General features: G+C 34.7%; 2 protein-coding genes across 4 annotated transcripts; one reads left to right on the forward strand and one right to left on the reverse strand.

The window, feature by feature from the left end:
- Window positions 1-5,374: 5,374 nt before the first annotated feature.
- LOC132173966 (chloroplast envelope quinone oxidoreductase homolog) lies at window positions 5,375-8,795 on the forward strand. The gene is made up of 4 exons (XM_059585678.1): window positions 5,375-5,440; window positions 6,814-6,955; window positions 7,378-7,469; window positions 8,060-8,795. The coding sequence occupies exons 1-4, from the start codon at window positions 5,375-5,377 to the stop codon at window positions 8,747-8,749; spliced, it is 990 nt and encodes a 329-aa protein (XP_059441661.1). The 3' UTR covers window positions 8,750-8,795.
- Window positions 8,796-9,870: 1,075 nt separating this feature from the next.
- On the reverse strand, window positions 9,871-19,356 carry LOC132189237 (chloroplast envelope quinone oxidoreductase homolog). 3 transcript variants are annotated; one of them, XM_059603883.1, is made up of 5 exons: window positions 19,047-19,356; window positions 18,766-18,870; window positions 12,374-12,515; window positions 11,610-11,701; window positions 9,871-10,689 (listed from the first exon to the last, which is right to left on the reverse strand). In XM_059603883.1, exons 2-5 carry the CDS (start codon window positions 18,814-18,816, stop codon window positions 9,994-9,996), a joined length of 981 nt encoding a protein of 326 aa, XP_059459866.1. In that variant the 5' UTR covers window positions 18,817-18,870; window positions 19,047-19,356; the 3' UTR covers window positions 9,871-9,993. The 3 variants fall into 3 exon arrangements, with proteins under 3 accessions (XP_059459866.1, XP_059459876.1, XP_059459858.1); XM_059603893.1 differs by lacking the exon at window positions 18,766-18,870 and having other exon boundaries at window positions 18,985-19,355; XM_059603875.1 differs by lacking the exons at window positions 18,766-18,870; window positions 19,047-19,356 and adding an exon at window positions 14,297-14,463.
- Window positions 19,357-19,829: the final 473 nt, after the last annotated feature.

The following is a 19,829-nucleotide window of genomic DNA, read 5'->3' on the forward strand; positions in this document are numbered from 1 at the left end:
TGTTGAGTCTATAGTCATGTTTTTTCTTATTTGCCTACTCTCGCACATCTTTTTCATTGAAACTCAAGCTTTTGCACAAAAAAAAAAAAGTTTTGAAAACGTAAATATAAGAATAAATTTTCTAATCTGGCTTAAATGAAGAAAAGCAACAATTGAATTTCTGTATTGCAAATTAGATTGTTTGAATATGCCTTTGTAATGGGTAGCCTGTTGATGCTCAATTAATTGTGCATACTTTAACCTCATGTTTTAGGTAAGAGATTACATACGTTTATAAATGCATCAAACGAATATTTGCTTATTATGTGGTTTATAATAATTGAACATATGGCGTGGACTGTCATATACGGATGTGGTACATGTATATGATTTCAAAATTCATGCGTGGCATAAAAATTCATGATTTTTTTAACATTCGGTCAAAAGAAAGAACATTGAGACTAACACAACGAATTAATTTATACACTTTCCAAAGGAAATATGATATCATGAAAATTTTCCCTCTCCAAAGGTTGATTGGCTCAAAGCTCACAAGGGTTCAAAATCTCCACATTTGTTATTCACTAGATTTCTAAATCGTCTCAATCCTTAATAAAGAAATATGTTTATGTGGCTTAGTGCATGTGCAATAAATTGAGCATGGCAACAATGAAATTATTTAGTATGGGTAGCATAATGAACTTAAAATATAAATCTCATGCTAATTATTATTATTATTATTATTATTTTCTTTTAAACAAAACAACGTGAAACCAACAAATAACACAAAACTCATAAACATCAATAATGTTCCTCCCCCCAACTAAAACTTACATTGTCCCTAATGAAACGACAAGAAGCAAGTAAGTAACAATTAAGGAGAGTACTTTGACGTAGTGAACACAACTGATACTTATTGTTGTGAATATGATTGCAAATCAAAGTATTTGCGTAGCAGAAGAAATCCAATTCTCATGCCAAGATCCTTTATGAAGAACATGTGAAGAACCATTGCTATTTAAAACTAAATTTCAAGAATGAAGAACACTTATTTGGATATCAACAGCCACTCTTGACTTTGGGAAAAAATCTTTTTTGCTTTTCCAAGAACATGCTCTTTGTTGTTCAAGAACACGAAGAACAATTTCTTCTTTCTTTACTTCATTTGGAGGAATTTTTGGTGGATGCTTTCCCAATTGGTTCAGTGCGGTGGGGCATGCATATCAACTATCTACCAAAAGGTGTAAGTGTGATGGGAACACCCCGTTTGACAAATGAGTTTGTTTCACCATGAGTGAAATGTAAGGTTGACGTTATAATTGGGTTTGAAAAATCGTTTTACACCCTAATTTGTAACAAGCCATGAATATCTTAACCTTAACAAAATTCAGATTAATAAAATTATCAACTTTAAAGCTAAATATCACATATATCAATACTAAAATCATAGTAAGTACTAAGTATAAAATAATTCAGCACAGTTTAGTGGCGAAGTGAAAACGTTTTGAAGAGTGTGTATTGGGAGCCAACCAATATGTATGTATGTACTAGGTAAGTATAGTGTCTTTTCATAAATGAATAGTATAATGATCGAATTCTAAATATACTATAAATGAATAGTATAATGATCACATTCTAAATATTCTAAATATTTATGCATGTCAAATAAACACTTTTTCAAAACTTTTAGTATTGTTGCCTTGACGTAATATATCATGACTAGGGAATCATCCCCTTCACTTGTCCATTTGAAACTAATTAAGTCCTTTCGAGTATACAAGTTTTTTTTTTGAAACCACAAAGCATAAAAAAATATTTCTAAATGAATATTGAAATCTTATTAAAAGGATATTACTTAACCCAAAAGGCACTAACTCAAAAAATGATCATAGTTCCAAAAGTCACAACTATTAAACAATACATATTTGAATCAAATTACTTTAATAATAAATCAATTTTGTACAAGATATATGGGCTAAGCCTTAATCATCTTTTTTATTATACATCAAACCAAAAAGTTTCAAAACTGGATGAAAATCCATGGCTTCCAAATGTATTAGAAATGTTTTGCTAGTGATGGTGGAGTTGCTTGTTCTTATTCTCTTAAAAGTGCAAGCTATTAGCCTTTCTCATCTCTCTTTACGTCCCTCTACACCTCCCATACTGCTTCATTGTTTCCCTAAACTTGATAAAGTTCAAACTAATGACCTTACCCCTAACTCTTTCAGTACCTCTCCACTGCCCATCCTGTATCTTACTCCTCTGAACTTGATGAAGTTCAAGAAAAAATACATCTATGCATTGCTGAACAAATTAGATTTTGTGAAGACCAATGGCCACTTAAATTGAAGTATGAAAGTCAAAAGTGGGGTTTTGAACATTGTGCTCTTAAAGGTCATACACTTTGTTGGGGAAGGCACCATGACAAAGAGAAGATTACTTACAAGCATTTATCATGCCTACAGGAATGCGCAAAACGTCTAAGTGATGTTGCGATATGTTTCAAAGAATGTTATAAAATGCATTACAAGAAGCACCCAAATGTTGTCTCTAAACAAAATCCTTAGCATCATGTCTGCGATATGAAAGTCAAATAGACTAATTCAAATTGAATTAGAGAAAGAAAGATATCATGTTTGTGAATTCCAGTTATAGAAGTCTTGAATATTGTGAATCACGTTGTAGAAGTCTTGAATAGTATAACGTAGTATAACTTAATAACTACAGTACCATGAACTTTGTTTTCTAAACATGTAGTCCTTTTTGTTTAACCGACCTTTTTATAAAAGATTTGTTACAAATTTATTTTCTCACCACATCTTCCATCAACTGCTATTTCATCTCACCTGTAATCAATAAAAGAAATTTCACTTAATTGTTTTTAGTTTTCCACTAGTTTTCTTTGTAAGGATTTTCCTTGCTCGTCACCAACATCAATGTTAGTCCTTGGCGTATAACAATTTATCTCATTGTTGTATGTCCTATTTATGATTCAGGTCTTTGGTTTTTGAAAATTGATACTAAACTTCCTTGTCGTTGTATACTTGAGTGAAATGTTTTAGTTTCCTACTTAAAAGTAAATAAGAAGGAAAACATGGAAGTCACATATCTTGCCATGCCAATCATATAATGAAACTTCCTCCAATAGTTTGGCATCAATATAAAGAATCACTTTCTTAAAGATATGCTATTAGATAAAGAAATTCAAATTATGAAATTATAGATCTACCTGTTGAAGTAAACCAGTGAGATGATGATTACTTAATGGTTATGGCCATTCAACACCCATCCCTAGTGGTACCACAAGCATAATAAGCTTTTATTTTAATTATTTTGCTTTTTCATTTGTGCTTTAAGCATAATTTTTATCAAATCTACCCTTCTACTTAACTCAATATGCTATTCACTACTCACTTTATTTTGTAAGCTGAATTTCACTCATAAAATATGTTTTAGTTACAGATTAATATAGAGGCTTCTCAAGGAATTTACGAGGGGAAGACTTGTTAGATAATGATTCTCAATTATCTGTTGTTTCAAATAAGGGAAAATTACAGTTTACCCCCCTAAAGTTGACAGTGTTTTTCAATTCGAGCACCAAAGTTTCAAATTTTTGCAATTTGACCAATTGTATCCAAAACTTCCCATATTGCCCCTAATTTTTTATTTTTTATTTTTTTTTTATAAAAAAAATTTTAAAAAAATTCGGGGTGGCCATAGCCACCCTTTTGGCCATCTAGCCATTTTTGCACCCACAAATTTGTTTTTTTTTTTTTCATAAAAGAAAAAAAAAATCAGGGGCAATATGGGAATTTTGGGATAATATTGGTCGAATTGAAAAAAATTGAAGCTTTGAGGGGGTGGATTGCAAAAATTGAAACTTTGATGTTCGAATTAAAAAACGCTGTCAACTTTTTGGGGGGGAGTGGGATAAACTGTAATTTTCCCTTCAAATAATAATGTTTTAGTTGTGGAGAACTTAATAACTAGCGATGCTATACTACTTGATTTGATATCGTTATGCGTTTTAGTTTTTAAATTGGATCATTTTGGACCCAAAACTATGTCAATTGGGAGTTGAAATTTATATGGGATTTGTTGGTCTTGTTTTATGTGTATACATTTTAAAGCTACCAAATTGTGTATTGAGAGCTAAAAAATGATATACAGTTTGTACAAGACATTATATAAATATTGGTTATTATTACTGCATACAATAAATATGAATATATATATTTAGACGTAAAATTAATTATATTTAATCGCTCACTATGGTGGCTCATTTGTCCTCTGTTTATAGAACTCAAAGTCTAAAATCTTTCACTTACACATAATGGGCAAAGTGTAACTATTCATCTATCTCATTAAACCAATGAATGGCTCAATTCATACAGGTTAAAAATAAAATGAAATAAAATTCAACAGAAATATATGAAATTCCATCTAGACCAACATAGTACATCTTGGTGAAAAAATTTCTCATCATGTCCTCTACTCATTCAGCTACATTGGATTAAACATCTTGAATCGGTCCCAAGTTTCAACTTGGGACCCCATTGCTCACAACCACAATGAAGCAGCAAATAAAACTAATTATCGCATATAACAATCACATATCAACACCCATATTTTTTATGACAAAGTAGAAACCCTTTAGACAACACATCAAAGGTAAAACCACTTCGGGCCCTCGGGGAAGCCAAATCCAAAAAATCAACACTAAGATAGATTCAAAGTTTAGAAAAAGTACACTTACAACCCTTGTAACAACTTAGACATCAAAATGCACACAAGCTCTCCCAAAAGAATTCTTTATGCTTTTAATATTATTATAATTATGCAGAACATGACCTATAAATGGGTTAGGAAAATCTTTATCTTGACCAAAAATGACAGCTCTATAGTCACCATCTGTCTGAGGACATAACTTGTAAAATATACAAATTTAAGCCCCGTTTGATGCGATGTAAAATATTTTATGGTAATTTTTTTTTTTTTTTTCAATGTTTGGTGCAAGCAAAAATAATAGTTAACCCGAAATATTTTCAATTTAACAAAAAAAGCTTCTTTAGTTACGGAAAATTATTATTATTATTTTTTTATTTTTGTAAACTATTTTTCGAGCTTTTCTTCTTCTCACACCGAACCCTACCGGACCACCTCCAAAACCTGTCGGAACTCAAATTTTCAGGGGTTTTTTTTTTTTTTTTTTTTTTTTTTTTTTTTTTTTTTTTAATATTTTTATGATTTTCCACAAAAAGCTTTCAACGGAAAAACATTTTATAAGGCAACTGTTTCCGAACTACTCGGTGCATACGGTTAAATTTTTTTTTTCTTTTTTTTTTTCCTGAGTATATATATATATATAACATCTCCATATTGGTTTTCCTGAAATATGGCAACGCAACTCATGAATGCAGTTCAGTACAGTGGCTATGGTGGAGGGCCAGATGGCTTACAGGTTTATTATTAATTCTCTTTCGTTTTCTTTGTTTATATATATACTTTCAATTAAGTACTACTTCCTGAAAGTTGCGTGAAGATAGTTTCAGGATTGGGTTTGGAATTTTGTGCATTTCTTTCATATCTGTGTTGGTTTCAAGAAAGGTTGGTCTTTCTTAGGGATTTGGATCGAGCTTGCCATTGTGTTTTACACGGCAATTAATGCTGATCAGTTTGTTTCGACGTAAAATGTTTTCTGTTGAAAAATATTTTAAAGTGTTTACTTATGGTTTCATAAATGGTTGCATATCCATTGTATTTGTTACCATTTTTATTTTTATAGGAAAACTTCACTTATCTTCAAGGAGTAGTTCAACCGGGATCATGCTTCATGGAACGGAGATCATTAGTTCGAATCCCCTTTCCCCATTCCCTTGTGTGGACATGTCAAAAAAAAAAAAAACTTCACTTAATTTCTCGATCAAAATTTTTTTAGAGTTATTAAACACCAAAATTAATGCATTAAACTTTAAAATCTCTCAATTTAGTGTCTACAATTTTAAAAAGTTTAATTTTCAATATCAACTCTCAGTTAGGATTTTATGTTAAGAGAGCCCCTTCTGTAAATCCTTATTTTACAGCATCCAATTAGAAGTCTACACGTTGGATAAGAACACAGAATACAATAGACATAGAAACACCAAATCCTTAAAACAAACTACGCTCACAGTTTGTCTTTGTGTCGCCCCTTCATCCCCTAAACCCCACTCAACAGAAACCACCGTAACTGACGCCGAAATCATCTACAGATTTTAGAGATCTGTGTTTCTCACGAAATTTGAAGATAAACTTCCATTACAACATCCAATTTGTTTTTCGTGTCCATCCAAGAGAGAGAGAGAGGAAGAATTTGTTTTCCATTGTCGTGTCCTTGTTCTTGTTCAGTTTAGAAGTTATTCATCCCACAAACAGTAGCTTAATTAACAGTGTAACCGATGAGATTTCCAGAATTTATGCCTATGTTTGTTCACAATCTTCACCAATAATTTAATAAGAGTGTAAATCTGGAGGTTGAAAACATTCACAAACTACTTACTAGGCAACAGAGAATCCAACAACCAAACTCATCAGCCCTATTCAAATGCTAAATCGATGGACACGAAAAACAAATTGGATCTTGTAATGGAAGTTTATCTTCAAATTTCGTGAGAAACACTGGTATCTAAAATCTGTAGATAATCTTGAATTCTTGAAGTTCTTGAATTCATTTTATTTTTATTTTTTCTGATTGCTTAATTTCTCAAGCATTGAAGCCACTGAATCTATATATACTACTGAGATCCCATGGCTACTTCAACTGAATCTCTTGTGAATTCCTTGATTGTTTTGCAGCAAGTTAAAGTTCCAGTTCCCACTCCAAAAGAAGATGAGGTTTTGTTAAAAGTAGAAGCAACTAGTCTAAATCCAGTTGATTGGAAACTTCAGAATGGCCTGCTACGCCCATTTCTTCCTCGCAACTTCCCTCACATACCTGGTAAATCTGTTTTTCCTTAGCTTTCAACTACCCTTACCCCTGATTTGATGCTGGTTGCTTTGTAACAATGATTCTTTTTTGTCGAAATAAGGTGAAAATAAAGCCGAAACAATATAGGAAAAGATCACAGAATTTTCGGTTGGTTCAGTGTTAAACACCTACGTCCATCATTCTGAATAGATTTACGATACAAAGATCATTATTTATAGATTAATAAGTAAACAATATTTGATATCAATCTAATTATGAAATATACAAAAAATATATTATATTTTTCGTATATTCTAACATTTTCCGAGACAACATTTTCCTCCCAACCTTAATAATTTGTGTCTTAAAGTTTCTTTTCAATGCCAGCAAAACTTAAGAAAGAAAAAAAAAAACATTGTATTGTTTGCTAAATAAAATCCTTGTTGGAACAGCTTCTGATGTGGCAGGCGAGGTTACAGAGGTTGGATCAAAAGTAGAAAACTTCAAAGCTGGTGATAAAGTTGTAGCTATGGGTAACGTCTTGGTAAGGTTTTGGATATTTTGTTCTCCAGTTAGCTTAAGCACCGTTTGGCAACCCTTCCATTTCCCCTCAATACTATTCACACTTTATTTTCTTAAAAAAATTAACATCAAAACATTCTTATTTTTTTTACTTTTTATATCATATTGTTTACTTTTTATTACTATTCCAATAAAAATAAAAAATAAAAACAAAACTTTTTTTACTTTTTAACACAAAAAATTCAAAACTTTGAGGGTATTTGTTAAACAGTACCCTCCCACCCCCAAATACTATTCATTTCGATTTTTTTTTTCTCAAAAAAATCAACATCAAAACATTCTCATTTTTTATTTTACATTGTTTACTTTTTACTACTATTCAAATAAAAAATAAATCACTACAAAACAAAACTTTTCTACTTTTCAATACCACTTTTTCACTTTTCTATGCTAATTATTACACTTTTTTTTTTTTTTTTTACCAAACATAAATAATATTTGGGCCGGGGATGGCATGTTGTTTAACAAACAACCCCTTTATACCACATCAATTCATGTCATCTATGGTAACGATGTCTGTTATGGTTGTTGAATTATATAAATGAATGCCAGAAAGGAGGTGGACTAGCCGAGTTTGCTGTCACCAAGGAAAGCTGGACAGTTGCAAGACCACCTCAACTTTCAGCAGCTGAAGTTGTAGGCCTCTCCATTGCAGGTTTGACTGCTCACCAGGCTGTCACCCAAGCTGCCGGCATCAAGCTTGATGGCAGTGGCAATAAGGCAAACATTCTGATAACTGCCGCTTCAGGTGGCGTGGGTCACTATGCAGTTCAACTGGCCAAGCTGGGAAATGCTCACGTGACAGCCACTTGTGGCACCCGCAACATTCAACTTGTCAAGAGCTTAGGGGCTGATGAGGTTCTTGACTACAACACCCCAGATGGAGCATCTCTGAGGAGCCCATCTGGTCAAAAATATGATGCCGTAATTCATTGTGCAATGGGAATTCCCTGGTCTATTTTTGAGCCTAATTTGAGCCCAAATGGGATGGTAATTGATCTTACTCCTGGTCCTAGTGCGTTGGTGAGTTTTGCCCTGAAGAAAATTACCTTCTGTAAGAAGCAACTGCTGCCACTGATGTTAATTCCCAAGGGTGAGAACCTCAATTATCTTGTTAACTTGGTGAAGGAAGGGAAGCTCAAGACAGTGATTGACTCAAAATATGCTCTGGCCAAGGCCAGAGATGCTTGGGCCAAGAGCATTGATGGCCATGCAACTGGGAAGATCATTGTTGAACCTTAGGTGAAAACAATATGCCTGCTGGAAACCTCATGTTTATCAACGTCAAATATTGTGTTTAGATGGGAAAAAGCAACTAGCTTTGCTGTTGAGTATTACGTGTTTTTTTTTTTGGTGTCACAACTTTCTTACATATTCCGTTGTGGTGGAGATCGATTAGACAACTAGCTTTGCTGTTGTGCCAAGTGTGGAGTGAGTATGGTAAAGTAGAGGTTATTTCTCTGAAAAAATGGTTTGTTTATCTTATGCTTCAATGGTGATTAAACCAGATATAAGGTTCTTGAGGTTAAAACGCGTTGTGTATTAAGCACGTTTGGGTGTGTGTTTGAGGAGTCTAAAAGTACGTTTAACACTAAAAAAGTCCGTTTGAAGAAAAAAGTACCCGTTTGGTAAAATAAATTGAAAGCGCTTTTAAAGGTCTAAAAAACCGAAAAAAAAATTGTTAAAACGTACTTTTGGCAAAAGTTTGAAAATGAAACTTTTGTCAAAAAGTATTTTTTTGACTTAGAAGTTCTATTTCTCAAACACAATCACAAATATGCTCATGTTTGGGATTGCGTTTGAGAGTTTAAAAAGTGTGTTTAGTAACTAAAAAGCTGTGCTAAACAAAAGCTAGCATCTTTGGTAAAAAAATTTCAAAACTACTTTTTTGACCTTTTCATTCTAAAAGTTGCTAAAACACATTTTTTAAAAAAGCTTAAAAATGAAGGTTTTGCCAAAAACGTTTTTTGACGTAAAAGCTCTAATTTTCAAATACAATTTCAAACATACTCTAAGCCATATTGCCAATACTATTGGTAAGACCCTTTATGCTGAGTCACTGAAGATTAGATTAGATTAGATTGGGATTTGCTTGGGTTTTAGTAGAAGTTTATGTGAACTCATGTTTTAGTCATGAGAGATAGAGAGACAGGGAGAAAGAGCAAGAGAGTGATGCAACCAAAGAGTTGATGAGAGAGAGCTCATTTTTATTTTAACGTAGGAATAGATAAGCCAAAGTGAGAAGTTTTGGGGATTCTATCTAAATTTTACGTAGGATGCACGTATACATAAACATATGTGAATGCTCTAACAACAATTACAGCTACAAGAACACACTGCATAATATTGATGATTTACAATATCAGGTCAAATGTCTGATTTAACTGCACAAACATATAGTTTTCTTTATGCACGAGTATAAGATACAACACCCTCATTTAATTATATAGGAATCCAACAATTCCAAGCAAATTATATTTTAATTTTTAGAAAGGTTCCACGATGATCTTCCCAGTAGCATGACCATCAATACTCTTAGCCCAAGCATCTTCAGCCTTGCTCAGGGAATGCTTCGAGTCAATCACAGTCTTAAGTTTACCTTCCTTCACCAACTTAACAAGATAATCCAGGTTCTCACTCTTGACACTAGCCCATACCGGCACCAGCTGCTTCTTGGAGAAGGTAATTTTCTTTAGAGCAAAAGTCGCCATGGAACTTGGGCTGGGAGATAAATGTAACACCTTCCCTTTCTTACTCAGATTTGGCTCAAAAGTTGACCAAGGAATGCCAGTAAGAGCACAGTGGATCACAAAGTCATATTTCCGACCAGACGGGCTCTTCAGAGCTGCCCCTTCCGGAGTCTTGTAGTCGAGCACCTCATCGGCCCCAAAGCTCTTGACCAACTCAATGTTGCGTGCCCCGCACGTGGCAGTCACATGTGTGTTTCCAAGCTTTGCCAGTTGAACCGCGTAGAGACCTACACCACCTGAGGCGGCAGTGATCAAAATGTTTGCCTCCTGGCCACTTCCATCAAGCTTGATCCCAGCAGATTGGGTGAGCACCTGGAGAGCTGTAACACCAGCAATGGGTAAGCCTGCAGCTTCTGCTGCTGAAACTTCAGCTGGCCTAGCAACTGTCAGCTTCTCCTTAGACACAGCGAACTCAGCTAGTCCACCTCCATCCTGTCAAATATACAACAACAGAGAATAAAAAATATAGTCCACCTTCTGCTGCTGAAACTTCAGCTGGCCTTTTGTAATATTTTATCAATATTACAAAAGGCCATAACCAGGGTCTGATTACCCCCCAAATCCTTTGTTGCTTGGCTTGGAGATCAAACTAAAGGCAGCAAGAGCGAGACAGAGAGATGAATAAACCCAGTTCACTACAGCAATTAACTATTAGAAGCAGAAAAATGATGGCCATGAAAAAGGAAAAAAGAAAAACACGCAGTAAAGCAGTGGAGAACAATGTCAACCTCTCCACAAGGTCAAACCTCTCAGACTAGAAGAAAGAGATGATTTGTATCCATGACTACTAATTGCAATAAGTAAGACGGGGGGAGTATTTCACATAAGAACCATTGATAAATTATTTTAATGTATGAAAAAATACGATATTTGAAGATAAATTGTTGTCGTCACCAGTATGCATATCCAACAGCAGCAAAAATTGGCCTACCACCACTTGCGACCCTGTTAATGTTATGCAGCACCAAGTGGGGTCTCTGGTTTTTCAACAAAATGACAGCATGGGAGGAATTTCTAAATATCACAAAGGGCTTGAATCTGTTACAGTTGTCCAAACTGTGCCACTTAGGTGAGGGGAGTGCAGGAGCTATTAATTAAGTTAACTCTATTGAGAAGCTCTCTTTCGATATATATTTCTCCCAAGAGTGATTTTTTCATCTTACCTACACAGAATTTGGGACAAAAGAAGGGGGAAAAAGGTCCATGCGACTGTAGGAAACTAATCATTTCTTGTCCCCAATCACCCAAATCTTTTCGATAACATGATCGTGCTTCCTCAGTTTTGAAGACAAAGAATATTCAAATCATTTGAGGGGAGGTATAAAGGCAAAAGAATAAAAATGAGTACTCACAGAAATGCTAAGCCAAGCTACAACTTTGTCACCAACTTTGAAACTTTTGACTCCTGGTCCAACCTCTACAACCTCTCCTGCCACATCAGTACCTTTTCCAACAACAAACATGTTCAGCCGAAAGAGAAAAATGTAACACTTGCCAAAAGTTTACAACTTGCAAGTAACAGTGAGAAATTCAGTCCAATGTAGTAATATTAGTTTTATTAGTATAGTTTTATTTGACATTTGGAATGCCACAAAATCGATCAGAACCATGTGAATGACATTTACTAGATCAATTTTTGCTTTCAGAGTTTGAGGTCGCTTGTGTGCTATTGAAGGATATGTGACATGCTCCTACACCCTCTTAAAATTGAAATAAGAATGTGAACTGAAACATCCATCAAATGCTATTGAATAATTCTTCATGAGGTAAAATTGAGTAGGCTAAACGAGCCCAATCACCCACAGTTAAAGAAATGTGGGAAAAAGATATATTTTCAATGGCTTATAAAAACAATATGAAGAGAAAAAGATGTGTAACGAAAATCATACACAAATGCCAATGACAATATAGCATAGTGCTGCAAGCATGGCATTTGGAAGGCAGGGGAAGAGCTCAACATTCAATCCTTGTCCACTAAAAAAGGGGAAAAGAGGACAAGTTTTCTGTTAATTGGTATCTACTTGTAATTGTGGTATTCCAGAATCATAGATATTACTCTTTGTAATTAATTAATGAGTAACCATTAAAGGAGCAACAATGAGCAATAAAGAATTACCAGGTATGTGAGGGAACTTGCGAGGTGCAAAAGGCCGCATAACGCCTTTCTGAATTTTCCAATCAAGAGGATTTAGACTACTTGCTTCAAGTTTTAGCAAGAGCTCATTCTTCTTCGGAGTGGGGACTGGAACTTCAACATGCTGCAACAAACATGAAAGTTACAACACTTTCTATAACTGCTCAATGATGTCTTTTGACAATAGAGGATCAATATAACTGACTCAATTCAATTCACTGCCATAGAACCAATGTTGCATCTAGTCTTCTATAGTATTATTCCTCAAATGACAAAATGAGGATACCAAAAGGCATTAAAAAGAAAAGTCTATTTTGTAAAGGAGTTTTCTTTTTGGCAAAAGCTTAAATGAGGCTTTCGTAAAAAAACGTTTTTTACTTAAAAGCTCTATTTCTCAAACACAATCTTAAACGAGCACTAGTGGGTGCTGTATTTCAAAAAAAAAAAAAAAAATCATCCCAAGTGGCATCTCTTCGGCCATAGTTGGTCTTATTTTTGGCATTGTGGTAATGTTTAAAGACCCATTCCACCTTAAGCTCTTTGTTGGCTCTTTTCTTGGCCCATAGTTGGGGTTATGTCTGGCATTGTAGTAATGTTTAAAGACCCATGCCATTTATTTCTAACCTTATGTTAATGTTTAAATACCGAGGCTCATTTAAGCATATTGTTGGCTCTTCTCTTCTTGGTCCATAGTTGGCCTAATTTTAGACTTGAGGTACAGTTTGAAGACCCAAGCCTTTGCAAAAAATAAAAAATAAAACATTGGTGTTCCGTTTTATGTAACAAACGGAAGGTTGCTCCGGCCCCGTCAGTTTTCAGGGGAGTGTTGAAGCTATATCTCAAGACAACACATGTGCTCCTCAAACTCAACATAGCCGACTCTGAAGCTCACCCTCATTCCTTGATTTCTGGTTCCTTGTTTCATGCTGTCATTTGAGCTCCTGGTTTCCTGCATGATATCATGGCTGCTACGGCTGCTTCTCAGCCTAAGATAGAAGTCTCTTATTTTATATTTTTAGTTTGGTTTCTATTGTACACCTTAGGCTGCTTTTGTAATTTTCTCTCATAGACACATGGCATTTCCTTTTTGTAATTTGCACTCTTAGTGCTCTGTAGAAGCTTTGGTTATAAATGAGAACTCTACCCACTGTTTTGGTAAGTTAACCAAATCAGTGCTTCTCAAATTCTTACACTTCTTGTCCAGTTTTTAAATGTTCTTAGGATTTTATACATTCCACAACTTTAACTATTAAATAAAAAAAAAAAATCAAAAAGAGAGTCGGCAAACTTGAAGATAAAAAAAAAAAAATTAAAAAAAATTAAAAAATTAAAAAAAAAAAACCAAGTCATTAACAGAAGTGAAAAGAGGGGAATTGCAACACACACGCATACATTACTTTGCAAAATAACCGCGCGCCTACTGCTTGCCAGCCGAGTACTGACCGAAAACCGACAGACACCTACTAACACTGCTTAACTGATGGCCAGTAGGCGGTAAACATTTTCTAACCGAACCGACTTTACTGACCAACTTTTTCATTTCTTTGCTTACTAACATTACCGACTGTCACCGTAATCATGTCGGTAATGGAAAATAAAGTTGGCAGAATATAAGTCGGTGAAAATTCTAACTTTACCGACAATGGCGGTACGAAATGCGAAAATCTCATTTTTATAACCGAATTATCCGATTTCCGGCCCTTAAATATTATACACATACATACATCAAAAAAAAAAACATATAAGAAGCCATTTATACACGTACATCCCAATTCCTCCTAAATATTTTGATTTAATCAAATAGAACATAAACCATACGTGCTTGCCTTGCGCAAATAAATTTGTGATTACTAATAAAAAAAATATATATATAGAAAATTAAAAAAGAATGAACATGAAAATAACCTTCAAACCAGCTGATCCTCCACCATAGCCATCGTACTGAACCGCATGCATAAGGTTTGCTGCCATACTCACAGATAAGAAAGTTAACGGTGTTTCTGTGCAGAGAGATCGAGGATCTTCTACATATGTTAAGGGGAAGTTCGTGGATTAAGAACGTTGACGGTTGCGCAAATGACAAAGACCGTTTGGCAAACGGTCAAATTTTGACTCGTGTGTTTTTCTTTGAAATTGATAAGTCTTCTTCGTGGTAGCTGTCAGATATAATTGGCCGCCATTGCATGGCTACCAGGACCATTAGATAGAGTGGTTACCACGCAACGTTAACTTTTCAGCTCAAAAAAGGAAAAGTTAAGACTCGTTTAGATTGGCCATTTTTGTTTTTCTATTCTACTGAACTTGAATTTATAATTGCGAATATTGAAAAGAAAAAATAATTAAAATTATGTTTGAGTTGTTGGAAGAATATAAAATTTTGAATAAAGTTAAAAAAAATTTAGTTGAATTGAGTATTAATAATATCAAATCAACTAAAAAAGAAAAATTAGAAAGAATCATCTTCCCAAACAAGCTTAACAACTTTAGAGGTCAAAAAGTCAACCACGCAACTTTAGAGCTCAAAAAGTCAAAAAAGGCAAACGATGATTACCAACTTTAGAGCTGAAAAAGTCAACCACGCAACAATGCAAGTTGAAGTTCAACGCCCACCACCCCTCCCCATCAGATTCAGGGCACGTGGCAATATAACAAAGCTTTCATATGGCATTAGTATTTTCTTGATACAAATGTGGGTAAAAAAACAAATTAGGTAAAAATTAGGGTAAGAGAAATCATTGCTAACAAAACCAAATCAGAGCATTGCAACCAAAAAACCAGGCTAAAAGACGGCAACACTGAAAAAATGAAGTAATGACAATCCATCTAATCTGTTAGGGTAGAAAAGCTATGCTCTTCAATCATTATTTGAGTTCTTGATCGGCTTCTTTGAGAAATTTGACTGCATGACAATTCTTTTTGACAAATTGGGGAGATTTTTGACAAGAAGGTGACTCTTGAGGTATGTGGTAAATTTTTGAATGGATTGGATGGCCAGTTGGTAATTTTGTTCAATTCTTTCATATCTGTGTTGGTTTCAAGATAGGTCGGTCTTTCTTAGGGATTTGGATTGAGTTTGCCATTGTGTTTTACACTACAATTAAGTGAGTTTACGTATGGTTTCAAAAATGGCTGCACATCCAATGTATTTGTTACCCTTTTTATTTTTATAGAAAAACTTCATTTAAATCCCTTGAACTTTGAACGTTTGTTCACTTATCTTCTTAAACTTTAAAACTCTCATTCACTTAATCTCTTTGAGCATTTGTGCACTCATCTCCTTAAACATTAAAATCTCTCAATTTAGTGTCTAAGGCACTGTTTGGCAACTACTTTTCCTTCCATTAACACTATTCACGCTTCATTTTTTCAAAAAAAATCAACATCAAAACATTTTTATTTATTTTTTCACTTTTATATTACGTCATTTACTTTTTATTACTATTCAAATAAAAAAAATCACAACAAAATAAAAATTTTTACTTTCTCACATGTCCATCCACATCAAAAAGGGTTCACCAAACACACCCTTGATGTCAGGGTTCTTGAATGACAGAAAGGAGGTGGACCAGCCAAGTTTGCTCTGACCAAGGAAAGCATGACAGTTGCAAGACCACTTGAACTTTCAGCAGCCGAAATTGTTGGCCTCTCCATTGCAAGCTTGACTGCTCACCAGGCTGTCACCCAAGCTGCCGGTATCAAGCTTGATGGCAGATTGGCAGTGGCAAGAAGGCTGAAGGCAAACATTCTGATAACTGCCGCTTCACTTCAGGTGGCGTGGGTTGCCATGTAGTTCAAGTGGCCAAGCTGGAAAATGCTCACGCGACAGCCACGTGTGGGGCCCGCAACATTCAACTTTTCAAGAGCCTAGGGGCTGATGAGGTTCTTGACTACAAGACCCCAAATGGAGCAGCTCCGAAGAATTTACTATGCAATGGAAATTCCTGGTCTACTTTTGAGCCTAATTGTTAAACTAATAATTAAGTGATTAAATTTATCTATTCTTATAAACTTAAGCTTTTGATAATGTTAGAGAATATATTTCCTATATTGAAAAGAAATATATTAAATTGATATTGAATGTTATTTACCTTGTATAAAAGTTATTGCAATGAGGTTTGATAGTAATCAAATCAATCAGATTTGTTTACCGATAAGTACTAAAATATACATATTTTAACCCTTTAATTTACATATGTTAATCCTTTAGTTTTGTTATTTTGAGATGATTTGTTTCATTTTTGTATTTTATGTCTTTTTATAGGTTTTTAAAGAAAATGAAGTATTTCTGAAAATTTCGAACTTAAAATGACATTTTTTGGAAAATCTAGAGGTTGAGATCGAGCATATGCAGACTAGGCTCGAGCGCAGGCATGCGTTCGAATGCACATACGCCTAGGCTCAAGCACAACAACGCTCAAGCACCAGAGAACAAGGAGCAAGTGTAGCAATCCGCGTGCACAAGAAGAAGGCTCGAGCGCATCAGCGCTCAAGCACACACAGGCAAGGATCGAGCGCAGGCTTGGGCTCGAGTGTACCGCACCTGGGATCAAGCGCACTCGTGCACTAGGGCATTGGAATATGCGGCCAGACTTTTTTTTCAACCCAAATTTGGTTTTCAAAGTCCTACTTGTACTAGGAAATAAACCTCCGATTTTATTAGGTTTTCTAGGGCTTCTATATTTTCCTAAGCTCTATAAACAGACCCTTTATTCTTCAAACTCAAGTGTGGAGAAACAGACACAAGCTTTGTAAAAGAACTGAAGGCTATATCAAAAGGAGTTTGAGTTTTTCTTCTCTTCCCCTTTTGTTTTTGTCATGTAGTTAGTAATTTAATTAGGGCTAGTTTGAAACCCTAATCATGTTTGTTTAGGATTACAATATTGGCACCTTTGCTACAATTATTGTTTGGGTGTTTAATTTGATTACTTCCTATTTACTTGAATTCTTCATATGAATGTGTTTGATCATATGCAAGTGTTTGGATTTATGTTATTTAGATGACTGAATTTTGGGCTTAATAGAGTGACAAAAGAACCCTATCACAGGTTTTTGGGCTAATCAATATGGGGAACTGGAAGTAGATACCATGTCCTAGGCCTTGTGTGATTGTCGATTTCCATAGATTTATGCTTCCTTAAAGAACAACTTAATATATACCATGCTAAATCCTTTGGGGGAGAAAAGAACTAGAGTAGACACCATGCTTAGTTTGTTGTTTTGGAAAATTAATAGCTTAATGAGTAGATATCATGCTCTTAGGTTGACAAACATTGGATATCTAGATATAATTGAAATATTAGCACATTGTTAATCTTATGTGAGTGTGGTTAGTGGTAGATTTTAAAACCTTAATCCTTTTTAGTTTAGTTAATCTTTTATTTTAATTCAATATGTGACAATTGATTTAATTCTGTTAATTAAATAGGAAATTACATTCTAAGCATAATTTACCAATTCTCGTGAGAATGATATCGTATTTGTCTGCTATATTATTATTTTGACATTGTGCACTTATAAGTAAAACGTAGCAAATATTCGCCTATTAATTTAGGTGGATATTTGTCACAACATTTACCATACTTATCTATTTACATTATTCTATAAATAGGAGCATTTGTATTGTAATATCAACCAAGCAATAAGAGTATAATGTAGACCTATGAGCTTTATCTATGACCTAGGTTGATAGGTTTGGGTTGTGGGATAGATAAAATACGGATGAGTATTGAAGTGAAAAGAGAAATATGATTGATAGTACTCCACTTGAGGTGGGAGATCACCCTTTACACACAAGGTGCTAGATAATTTCTTCAATCCTTTTCGTACTGCTAATGCTCAATAAATAGCCCTACGTGAACATATATGCGTGCACACTTCTAACTCTTAAAGATAAAGACAACAGAATCCTAACAGGATGTATTTGCTACGATAAACTAAAGAATACATAAAGATAAACTAACTAGATAAAGATAACATAACTAGTCTCTCCTCATCCTAATCCAATTATCTAGGATTAGGCTTGGGCTTCCTCTTTTTCATATGATAACTACGATCCTCATCAATCTTGATAGGTTTGGATTGTGGGATAGATGTGAAAGAATATGAGAATCATGTTTTACCCCCCAAATCAAACACATAAGCAATTTTTATAACCAAATCAACCGCATAAGCAGTTTATCTTAGAAAAATAAATAGCTATGCTTAATATTAAACAAAAATAACAATAAAAAAACATCCACACAACCACAACACAAGATTTATTGATGAAGTGGAAAACCATTTGAACCAATCAAAGGAAAAACCACTCGCGGGCCGCCAAACACAAGAAAGCACTATATGAAGACCCTGAGACTATAAACAGTAGAAACACTTACAAACCCTTTGCAAGTTCTAGACACTGTAAGATCGACAAGCCTCCAACTCATCCTCCAAGCTCTCTATCTTCACAGAGTGTGTATCCTTACCGACCCTTCGGTAGACTTCTTTATGGTTGCATGATGTGTATGATGTAGTTTGAAATAAAAATAAATAAATAAATTTTTTTTTTTAAAAAAAAAAACCCAAGTAAGCGAAAGCTGTTTAGGCAACCTTACTTGTTAAAAATAACAGTGAAGAACACTGGGAATTAGCAGGCGAGGAATGTAGGGATAACTACCTTGAATCAACAAATGAGCAACGCTCAGTCGAAGATGGTCTACTGCAGGTTCAATTAATGGAAGAAGAAAATGAAGATATCTGAACATTGGGCTGTCTTGACTCACAAAGGGTTCCAAAGAAGGAATTTGGTCAACTAAAACCCTAAAAAATACTACCCTCAAAAAATAGTATTTGGAAAAAATGATAAGAGTGGAAACAAGCCGGGAGGAAGAGAAATGGAGGAAAGAATTGAGCTTTTTGCAGAGCAGGAACAGAGAATTCGCAGAGCAACAATGGTGGTCGAAAATGTGCAAAGGAGAAATGAGAGGAAAACGATGAAGGACTTCTTTTATAAGGGCGTGGGGGAGTAGAGTGAAAAAGAGGGTGACGGCGCAATGCGCGGCCTTAGGGTTACCTCGAGAAGGTATTTCGACATGACTACTCTCAAAAGGCACGCCTCGCCAACCACACACCTTTCGACACGTGGCAACCACCTCGAAAAAATACATATGACAGACAGTTGTTCTCAATGGCTCGAGAAGTTGAACAATCTCAATATGGTCAGACTCGAGAAGTCCAAAAGACACGTATAGCATAACTCGAGAAGTCCAAAAGACACGTACAGCGTAACTCGAGAAGTCCAAAAGACACATACAGCATAACTTGAGAAGTCCAACAGACACTCTAACTCAAGAAGCTTAACAGACTCAAAAGTCTGGCTCGAGAAGATAAAATTGAAAAAGTTTTGAAAAAACAATCAAAAGAAGAAAAAGTTGACACTGAAGATAAGTCGGTATCTCTG

Source organism: Corylus avellana, chromosome ca1 (assembly GCF_901000735.1).
Source record: "Corylus avellana chromosome ca1, CavTom2PMs-1.0".
NCBI classification, from domain to species: Eukaryota; Viridiplantae; Streptophyta; class Magnoliopsida; order Fagales; family Betulaceae; genus Corylus; species Corylus avellana.